General features: G+C 55.8%; 2 protein-coding genes and 1 long non-coding RNA gene across 14 annotated transcripts in view; 1 reads left to right on the top strand and 2 right to left on the bottom strand.

The window, feature by feature from the left end:
• IDS (iduronate 2-sulfatase) overlaps positions 1-499 on the bottom strand; it is a 22,754-nt gene extending 22,255 nt beyond the window's left edge. The window contains exon 1 of the mRNA XM_006913408.3: positions 277-499. Coding sequence (XP_006913470.1) covers positions 277-373 — 97 coding nt within the window. The 5' untranslated portion in view covers positions 374-499. The remainder of the gene's footprint in view (positions 1-276) is intronic.
• A 2,985-nt stretch (positions 500-3,484) lies between these two features.
• Positions 3,485-8,336, bottom strand: LOC107195787. Of its 8 annotated transcripts, XR_003046791.1 has the most exons (7): positions 8,230-8,336; positions 7,335-7,750; positions 6,913-7,117; positions 6,622-6,680; positions 6,054-6,208; positions 5,839-5,923; positions 3,485-4,670 (listed from the first exon to the last, which is right to left on the bottom strand). It is a non-coding gene; the product is annotated as an uncharacterized LOC107195787 (long non-coding RNA). The 8 variants fall into 8 exon arrangements; XR_003046789.1 differs by having other exon boundaries at positions 6,054-6,774; XR_003046790.1 differs by having other exon boundaries at positions 6,054-6,680.
• Positions 8,337-8,494: 158 nt separating this feature from the next.
• CUNHXorf40A (chromosome unknown CXorf40A homolog) overlaps positions 8,495-10,475 on the top strand; it is a 7,433-nt gene continuing 5,452 nt past the window's right edge. Inside the window, exon 1 of one of the 5 annotated variants that reach the window (XM_015590564.2) lies at positions 8,495-8,953. The gene's annotated coding sequence lies outside the window, so the exon portion shown is untranslated. Of the gene's footprint in view, positions 8,954-8,987; positions 9,030-10,316; positions 10,392-10,475 lie in introns of those variants that run through there. The other 4 variants (XM_015590568.2, XM_015590567.2, XM_006913407.3 and 1 more) reach the window with 4 other exon arrangements.

The following is a 10,475-nucleotide window of genomic DNA, read 5'->3' as shown; positions in this document are numbered from 1 at the left end:
GGAAGGAAGGAAGGAAGGAAGGAAGGAAGGAAGGAAGGAAGGAAGGAAGGAAGGAAGGAAGGAAGGAAGGAAAAATCGTATGAGGGAGAGAGCATGGGAAGAAAGAATGGATGTAGGGAGAGAAGAATGAATAGAGGGGAAACAGAATCCTAGGTGGGTAGCAGGAAAGAGGGAGGGAGAGAGAGAAGGAAGGAAAGGATGGATGTAGGGAGGGTAGAATGGAGGGGAGCTGGGAGGGAGGATTCCCTGTCATCTGACAGAAGACACGGAATTCACCTTTGGAGTTGCTGGCCAGATTGCAGGACCCCAGCGAGACATAGGTGGAGCCCAGGACCAGGCCAAGCCAGAGCAGCCCCCAGCCCGGCGGCAGCATTTCCGCCTCCGTGCGGCAGCTCCTTGGCGACGGTGACAAGCCCAGGCGCTAGGGCCGGGTAGCCGCAACCGCCGCCGCCGCCGCCTACGCAGACTGCGCGATTTCGCGGCCGGGACCGGAGTCCCCGGTGCCGCCGAATCACGAGTGCGCCTGCGCGCCTTGTCACCCCGCCCCGCCTCCTGACCGCCGGGCCGGTGCCGCGCGAACCCCTTGCGCAAGGTCCTGATTGGAGAGCTGCTGCAGAGTCTTTCCAGGTGTTCCCCAAAGGTCTGTGATGCAACCGCTGTCTTTAACCAGCGGTTTCCAGCCTCGTGGCCCTTGCACCTGCTTTGGTTTTCACCTGAAAGCCCTTTACTTTTCTCCTCTCTCTAGAAAAGTCACTTTGCCTCGCACATGAGCCCAAATGCCATTCTCCTTCACGGAAGCCCTTGGAGAACCCTCCATCCTCCGCCTAAAAGGAACTTCAGTCCTAGGCATTTGTTCAAGAAACACTCGGTGATTCCACAGATATGGAGACCAAGGACCGATGGCAGATCGGGAGTTCTAAGTTCCTGCCCTTCTGGAGCTTGCAGGCAATAAATAGCCAGTTAATCAAAGACTGGTGCTGGGACACAAGGTCTGGAGTCGCTTGCTATTTCTATGGAGGTGGCTAGTAAAGCGACATTAGAACAAAACCTTGGAAGTGCGTGACCAAGACACAACCACGTCCACAAGAAGAGTGCTCCAGGCAGAGGGAGGAGCTTTTGTGAGGAGCGAGCTCCATGGTGCTACAGGACCACAGAGGCCTGGTGTGTCTGGCTGATACCAGCAGAAGCGAGGAGGGAAGGTCATAAGGCCCTGACAAGAATCGTTCACAGTCGGCCTGCGGCTGAAGGTTGGGAAGGACACCACTGTCCCCGTCCACACTCTGGCTCCCACCTACTCCCCAGTGAAATATCCTAACACAATGCCAGGCGGACTGGAGACCCTTTGTAGGTAAATATTAGTATTGATATTGGACATGCTAATTTTCTCCTCATGGCAACTCTGTGAGCTATATGCGACTATCATTCCCATTTTATAAAGCCAGAAATCAAAACTCAGTGACGCTGATTCACTTGAGCAAGGACACAGAGCCAGGAAGTAGAGGCCAAGGTGTCTCTCCATGAGAAGTGTGCCTCTCAAGCGGTAGCCAGAGCATGGTCAAGGCCTGCAGCCTGCTGCCACTGCTGCTGTGCCTGCTTGGCAGTTTCCTGGAGACCCAGCACCGGCGGCCCCTCACACTGCTGCCTGTGTGGCGTACCCCTGGGAAGGGACAGCCTCTGCCTTCTCTCCCCAAACTAGAGCACACTGAGCCCCTCGGAGTCAGCCAGCCCCAGACAAGAGCCCAAGCTGTCAGGCTGCCCCTCAGCTGTCCCTCCTCATCCTGACACTTCAGTATCAGTGGCTGCTCAGGATCTTGCCCTTTCCCTCACAAAATATGGCCTTATCGTTTCACGAAAGTCTGAGCCCAAGGTCAATGGCTCCAGTGGATGTTCAGAAAAGTGGTCTTACACTTCTTACCTTTCATTGGCATCTGTAATGTTTTCTCATAGTGATAGGTGCCTCCTTCGAGACTGTCAACTCAGGACCTAATTTTCTACTTTTCCTTATCAAAAAGCCACTAAGAAAAAATTATTCAGTCTACCCCAGGGTTGACAAGAGAGGAGAATGAGGCAAAAGTTGTATGCAGTTTGTGCCTCTAAAAATGTCCTCAGCTCCATGTACTACCGTCCAGTCCAGACCCAGGGGTAGGGGCGGGATAACTCATGAGGAATAAGGAGGCAGACTGGTCCTTGCTTGCCCGCCTCCTCACAGACTGGGCACTCTGGGTTGAGGGACAGCAACATAACCCGATCGCGACCACAAAGATGGACTTCTGAGTTGTCAAAAAGAAGAGCTTCCCCAGTAGAAGGAATGGACGTGAAGAACAATACACCCAACCCAACACTGATTCGAGCACCTCTGACATATTGCTGAGGTGCTGAAGGCCACCAAGAAGAAGCGGCTGCAGAGTCTGTTCTGCACACCAGGCAGGCCTCCAGTGACAGAAAGGAGACCACACGTGCAATCTCATCTGTATGTTTCTGACACAGTTTCGATTTGAATAAAGGTGAACAGCTAGTATCCATTGACAGTTGTGGCAGACACACCCTGAGGTGGGTCACCCAAAAGGAGTCATGCTCTTGCATGATCCCTTCCCTTTGGAGGTAGGTGGAAGCTGTGCTTCTAACCCATGGAATATGGTGAAGGTAGGACAGAATGTCACACCTGCCACTGTGTTATCATGGAGAGATGAGTCCATTTTGCTAGCAGACACGAGAGAGATTCTCCTGCTGGTCTTTGAAAAGCCGTATTGTAAATTCCCATAGGGAGACCCATGTGGCAGGAAACTGTGAGTGGCCTTCGGGACCTGAAGACAGCTTCTGCCCAGCAGCCTGTAAGAAGCCAACAACTCAGTCCTAGAACCACAGGGAAAGAATTCAGCCAACAACCATGGGAGCCTGACAGAGGACTCTGAACTCTGGAAAGGAATTCAGCCGGGCCCCCACTTCAACTGCAGCCTCGTGAGACCCTGAGTGGAGGATCCAGCTAAGCTGTGCCTGGCCTCCTGACCCACGAAATTGTGAACTGATAAATGTGTATTGTTTTCAGCTGCCAAACGCACGGTAACTTGTTATGCAGCGATAGAAAAGGAACATATCGTTAGTCGTAACGTGAACAGACATTTGACCCCAAGGTCAATCCTAACAAAAATCAATATTCGATATGGAAGTGGCTTCCTATGCTTATGAAAGCATTGATGCCATAAAAGGGTCCATGAGAGCACGCTGGAATCGTCCCACAGAATCTACAGCCATTACGACTGATCTACAAGCTCTGCCAGGTTATGTGGTGCCTACACAATCATGCAGAGAAAAGACGGCCATCATCAAAGGAAAGATGGATGGAAAGGGGATGTCTTCACGTTTCCAACAAAGCCCAAGAAGCCACAGACACAACTGAGTTCGAACTTGCAGGTCAACCGGAGGGGCTTAAGAGGTGAAATGCAGAAGTAGAGGCAGATGACACAGGAGAAGTGAAAGTCAAAACTGAAGAATGACTTTTTGGTGTATATAATGCAATTTAAGGAACACAAAGCAGCCCACATTGCTATAAACACCCTAGACTGGAATGACTCCCACTACTGAAATTTCAAAGCTGATATTTTTTTAAAGTACTTAAACATCCCATCCGAGCAGAAGGTGAAACACCCTCCCACATATCAGCCGCATTCACACAGTAGCTTCAAATCATCGAGCAGTTTTTAAGGGAGTAGCCTACTTTCACTAAGAGCTAACGCGTGTGGCTGAGAGCATGACAAAATAGGCTTCCCATTACACTGGTCTTCCCCACAGGTGCCCTCCATCCCTGGAGGGAGGGGGACCAACCACCCCGACTTGCTGTGGGACTGGACGTGCTGCAACTGGGAGAGTCCCAGGAAAAGCAGAAAGAAGTGGCAGCCTATTGCCAGGCCCCCATCCAGGGTGAGCACACGAGCACGGCCTGCCAGGCCTGGAATGGGAGGAAAGGGACCACACCTCCCACCGCCCCAGGAACTGCAGCAGAGGCCCAGGTCAGCGCTAAAGGACCAGAAGGCTCATGATGACGGACACCACTGACTAGGCGGCCTCACCCACAGAGTGGTGGCCGTGCTCAGTACACGTGGCCTCCCTGGGGGCACGTGGATGGTGACTGACCAAGATACAGCCTAGAGTGGAAACTCAGAAGAGCAAAAACAGACAGCAAGAGGCCGAAGTCAGCCGCCCGACAAACAAGTCACAATCTCTTGCCCAGGTTCTGCCCCTGAGGCAGCTTTCCGACCTGGAACCATGGACTAGGGAGGTGGCCGGGTCGCCCAGGGGAAGGATGCTGCAGCGGCATGGCGGGAAGACACTGGGATGGTCCCCCAGCCCTTCTCAGAGGGACCTCCGCCCATGTACCAGGTGACTGAACACTGGGAAAGGGGAAAACCAGAGAGTTCGAGGCTGCAGGACGCAGTGTCCAACTTGACACGGAGGTGGGTGGCTCAATAAGCTGTCTCTGCATCTGCTTCTGGAGGACCCCCTGTGCTGGAGTTTCTGCGCGGAGGATGTCACTGGGTCCAAGGTATACTGGGCCAGTCCCAAGGAGGTCGGTCGTCTGGAGCAGGGAGAGCCAGGCATCCAGTAGGCTCCAGAACAAGGTGCCGAGCGCAGTGAGATGTCTTCTGAGGAATCTCTTAGAAAGTGGGATGACGCTTAACGTTAAATGAAAAATACAAAACAAATCGTAACACAGCATGAACTCAACGGAATATAGAAAAAAACGCATAGGAAGAGAACTGGGAGAATATCCCCAATCCTGAACTTTTTTGCCTCTGGGTAAAGCCTTGGGAGAATCCTTTGTCCTGATTCTTCATGTACTTTCCATCCTTTCCAAAGAGGCCACAATGAGCATGCAGACACTCGAGAGTCGGCTGAATGCGTCTTCTGCATGGGGCCCATTAGTCCTCTCATTAGAGCCTGGTAACCATGGTTATAGTGTGGCATCAAGTACTCTGCCACCCCCTCCTCCACTGAAGCAGTAATCACATCAGCTGGACTGCGCATCGGCTGGGCTGCAGCATGATGCTGGACGCCCACCTGCCCACCCGCCAGCTGCGGAGGGCCTGGAGCAGGAGCACGGGACCTGGCTTATTTGCTCAGCGACTGAGGACAGTAAGGTACGCGCAGAGGGAAGAGCCCAGGAATGACGGGAAATGAGTGTCTCCTTGCCCCCAATTAAAGTTGATATAAATATTGGTGACATGAATGCAGTGTGTGTGTGGGGGGGTAGTCAGAAGTTCACAGAAACTCCCAGGGTTGCAACCCTGCTGTGCCACGTTCTGTGAGCAGCCCCCACACCAAACCAGGGTCGCCTGCCAGTGTCTGCACCACCCCTATGGTGCGGCTTCTTCCTGTGGCCTTGCAGTGCCGAGATGACAAGACTAGAACTATGTACAGCTCTCAGGTCAGCCCACTCGACCTGCGCCCTGCTGAGAGGGACCACTCGACCTGCGCCCTGCTTAAAGAGACACAGGCAACTGCAGCTGCGCCCTGAAGACGGAGAGGAAGGTGGAGCCAGGGGACCATGCATCTCAGAAACAGGCCAGAGGAGGCTCAAATGCGAGAGTTGGGTCAGGAGAAACAAGGCTCATGTCTTCCTGCAGCTGGTCAGCTTCCCCGGGGCTTCTCCTGCATGAGTCCAGGACCCAGGCCTATGGCCGAGAGGTGACCAAGTGAGTTACAGAGACAAGGAGCACTTTTTCATGGGCAGAGTGCTGGATGCAAGGACACTTCCTCTTTCGGGGACCGCTCATCCCACATGGCGGGCAGCCTCCAGCAGGAAGGGCAGTGGGACAGTCCCTGACCTGTGGGGTCACTTACAGTTTGGAGAATCTAGGCAAACACTGAGTCCCAAGCAGGCTGGCAAGGAAGAGGAAACAAACCTGCGAAGGGCAGGAGCAGGAATCTGAAACATAAAGCACCAGGGCGGGGTTAGGACCCAGACTTCACAAAGAGCCCCGACAACTAGGCGCCAAAAATGCAAGCAGCTCAAAGAGAGTTAGCCAAAGGCAGTTCACCGGGAGGAAGGGACCTACCGACAGGTCCAGAAGGGAAACCAGGAATTTGGGTCAAGCCGGTCCCAGCCCGGTGGTGCCACAAAACCCATGGCAGGAGCAAAATGCAACCTTTCCTCTCAGGGCCTCAGAATCACAGCAGCATGGGGTGACAGGTGGGGGGCTGGACCAGCAACCTGCAAAGATTTAAGTGCTCAGAGGGCCATGGGGAGAGTGAGTTCTGCAGGGTGCCGCCAGGGGGCCAAGAAAGGGAGGCTGACTCTCAGCAGGCGCCCTGGGCTCAGAAGAGGAGGCCATGGCCATGGGCATGGTCCCCTCAAAGAGCAATGGTGGAAATAGCAAGGACATCCTGCAAGAAAGACAGGGCGCGTTCTGGGGATGGAGTCCCGGACTGGGGAAGAAACAGCTTAAGGAGGAGCCTCTCTCCTGCTCCGGGAGGCTGGGCGTGTTCTAACAGTGTCTGGGAGGGAGCAGACGGAGTCCCAAGAAGACCCCGATGTCCTCTGACAGCTGCCGGGGCTCGGGGGCGCCCGTGGAAAGCCAAGCAACGCAAGTTGGCTTGGGCTGGGTCCGGGTGGTGAAGGCTGACCTGCTTGCCATGACTGGAGAGCGAGGGAACGAAGGCCTGTCCCTGTCAGCACTTTGTTCCTGAGATGGCATGAGAAGCAAGTAGAGAAGAGAACGTCATCCAGAGATCAGAAATCAGATCCTTTTAGGGTTTGGTGCCAACTTTTCATTTGTACTGAAAATCAAGACTGAGTTGCAAATGGGTCCATTTGACATGGGCAGCCAAACACCATCCCACTCCCACCTGCGACATGGCCATGCCACTCTTCCTGGGCCCACCCACCCGGCAGCGAATTGGCCTTGCAGCCACTACCTTTGAACTTCTGCTCATCAGATCACACTCTTCACCTTTACTGTTCCATTCCCCAAGGGAGATCGTACACCCCGTTCTCAGCATACACAGGGGGGTCAGAAAAGGGAGACCTTCTGTAGTGCCATCACGACTGTCCCACGCTAGCAGCCATAGAGTGTAAGTCTCTAGCTCACTGGGCAAGTTCTATTTCTTCAAACGACAGGATCTGGGAGGAACACCAATAGCCCGCCATTCAGAGCCCCCTCCCTCACTACTTGAAATCCCTACCACGAGGTTCTTGGGCATTCAGCAACAGCTGGTAACCATTCTTGGGCGCAGACCCAGGAGGGGAGGCTGACATGGAGGAAGTTGGACCTGGTGATCATACAGGCCCCCTGCAGCCCCGAGGCCTAAATCTCATGGAGGTACCCTCTGCCCCTCACCTCATCGCCAGCATTCCTGTTTCCTCCAGCTTCTGCACAGAGAGAGATGTGCGGTTCAATGGCGTGTGGAGGACCCTCAGGAGGAAAGACGCGGGTGTCCAGGCCAGTGTGGGGTCTCAGGTAATAGCACTGAACCAGGACCATGAAGCCAGAGTTCAGGGAGTAGCAGTGGGAACAGGAAGAGGAGCATTTATTCCGATCAGGCATTTCAGAGGCAGGGACACAAGACTTGGCCATCAACTAAAAGCAAGGAAGGGAGGGGATAAGGGGACGCCAGGAACAAAGTATGATGGCACTGAGAGGGTCGAGCCCTGAGAGGTGGAAAGGAGGAAACAGCTCTGACAGGGAAATTAGCCTTGTTTGGGACATGTCAGCTCAGAGAAACAGCAGGAAACAGTGCAAATTTTCCTCCTCACCTGCAAAAAAAAAAAAAGGCAATATGAAGACCTACCCTCAGGAACCCCGCTGGCAGTCCCTGAGAAGTGGGGGACTTGCAGGAAGGATAGCTGGCCTGGGCATTCTGTCCTGAGGTGCAAAACAGCCTAGAGGTCCTGCCCTCTCTCTGCCTCTGTGTCCCCTGGGATCCATTCTGAGGGTCACTGAGGACCTTGGGCTGCCACTTTGATTCACGCCTATGGGTGCAGCGCGGACTGGGCGCTGATGTCACTGGAGTGAAAAGGGCACTGCCTGGCCATGTGCACTAAGCGAGCCTAGCCAACCTCCCAATTGGTACCAGGGCCAAATCTACAATACTGCCTTCTCCACGCCGCTCCTCCCGGGGCTCCACCCCCTTCCAGCTCCTCCTCCCAGCTCCCTCCCCGCTCTGCCCTGCTCCTCCCCAGCTTTCAGCGAGCTCTGCCATGCTCCTCCCCCAGCTCCTCCTTTAGAGATTTACCCGGTTCCGTCTAGATTCCCCTGCACAACTTTCCCCCAGCTCTGCCCTGCTCTACCCTCAGCTAAACACAGCAGCGCCTTGCTTCTCCCCAACTATTCTTCAGCTCCGCCTGCTCCTCCCATAGCTCCGCCCCCAGCTTTTTCACAGTTCCGCCCCAACTCCTCCCCGGCTCTTTCCAACAGGTCGGCCCCCAGATTCTCCTCCCCCAGCTCCGCCTTCTCCCTGAGGCGCCGTCCCCAAGTTCGCCTCGCCCCGCCCCTTACCCTGCACATATCACTTCCTTATCATCCTCCCCCGTTTTGGGCCATCGGACTCCATCCCTCCACCGGGCCTGTTCGTCCTACGCTGCTCAGTGTCGAGTCCCACGTCTCCTAGCAACATTGGCCTCCTTTCATATCTGCCTGTGTACTTTGTGCATTTACGTCACTGCCTGGCTGCGTGCCTGCTCGTGCGTGCTTGCTATGAGCGTGCCCGCCAGAGGCGGCCGTGTCGAGTACAGGCGTGGTGCGTGCGTGTCGGCGGACGGCGTACTGTGTGCGTGCGGGAAGCGTGCTGCGTTCGGGCGGTGTTTTGCGTAAGGGCGTGCTGCGTGCGGACGAGGCACTGCGTGCCGGCGGATGCCGCGCTGCGTGGGGGCGGTGTTGTGCGTAAGGGCGTGCTGCGTGCAGGCGAGGCAATGCGTGCCTGCGGATGGCGTGCTGCGTGCGGGAGGTGTGCGTATGACGTACGTAAGGGCGTGCTGCGTGCGGGCGGGGCACTTCGCAGTTCCACCCCAACTCCTCCCTGGCTCTTTCCAACAGGTAGGCCCCCAGATTCTCCTCCCCCAGCTCCGCCTTCTCCCTGAGGCACCGTCCCCAAGCTCGCCTCGCCCCACCCCTTCCCCTGCACATATCACTTCCTTGTCATCCTCCTCCCGTTTTGGGCCATCGGACTCCATCCCTCCACCTGGCCTGTTCGTCCTACGCTGCTCAGTGTCGAGTCCCACGTCTCCTAGCAACATTGGCCTCCTTTCATATCTGCCTGTGTACTTTGTGCATTTACGTCACTGTCTGGCTGCGTGCCTGCTCGTGCGTGCCTGCCATGGGCGGCCATGCCTTGTAAGGGCGTGCTGCGTGCGTGCAGGTGCTGCGTACGGTCTGCGTGCTGCGTACGGGCCACGTGCTGCCCACAGACGTGCTGCGAATCGTTCTGCGTATGGGCGTGCTGCGTGCGGGTGCGCGCTGCGTACGGAGGGACGGCGTGCTTACTGCGTGCGTGCGAGTGACGAGTTGAGTACGAGCGTGCTACGTGCGGCTGACGTGCTACGTGCTGGCAGTGTTTTGTGTACTGGAGGACGGCGTATTGCCGTGCGGGCGTGCTACGTGAGGGCTTGCTGCGTGTAGACAGTGCTGCGTGCGTGTGTGCGTGCGGGCGCAGTGCACGAAGTTATGCTGAGTACCTGCATGTTCTATGTATGTGTTCATCTTTTTGTAAGCCCCGCAAAAAGAGAGATGATTGCATCTGTGCCAGTACGGCATGTCTAACCACCGCGGGGCACTTGTCACCTGTCAGTATTCTCTGATCTCTGGGCTGCAGAGGCGCAGCCACGACGCCAGGCCAGGTGCTCTGTCGTTTCGGCTACTCAGTGGGGTCTGCAGACATGCCTCATCATTAAGGGAGCCAGGAAGCTCAGTTTGGATGCTGACCTGCTTGGTCCTCCAGGGGACAATATCTCTAAGCTGTGTTTCCTGTAGCCATTTCCTCACACTGGAAGCAGGCTGGGAGCGATCGCAGGGCAGCTGAGGCCACACTTTTCTGTCTCTTTCTCCCACGACCTCCACCTGCCAGTCTTCCTTGTCAGTGTGTGCTGGTGATGTGCCACTCCTCATAGAAACACGTGTGTCCTGGTCCACATGCACATGTCCGCCCTCACTCCTGCCGTTTCCACTTCCTGCTTGGCCCTTAGGTTGTCAACAATGTACCCAGGCCCCAGGCTGTGCAGTGCTCAGCTGGTTGTCTGTGGCACCTCTCCCAGCAGGACCTATCCAGGATTACATTAAGGGAAACGGGATTGTAAGGTCCCTGAATCCTTCTTACCTGATGTGGAGGACGGCGTGCTGCGTGCGGGCGAGGTACTGCGTGCCCGTGGACGGCGTGCTGCGAGCGAGTGGCGTACGTGTGACGTACGTATGGCGTGCTGCGTGCGGGCGGGGCACTGCATGCCGGCGGCCGGCGTGCTGCGTGCGGGTGGCGGTGCGGTGCGGGGG

Source organism: Pteropus alecto, unplaced genomic scaffold (assembly GCF_000325575.1).
Source record: "Pteropus alecto unplaced genomic scaffold, ASM32557v1 scaffold275, whole genome shotgun sequence".
Classification (NCBI taxonomy): Eukaryota; Metazoa; Chordata; class Mammalia; order Chiroptera; family Pteropodidae; genus Pteropus; species Pteropus alecto.
The sequence above is the reverse complement of the archived record's forward strand: the minus strand, read 5'-3'. Positions and strand labels throughout refer to the sequence as shown.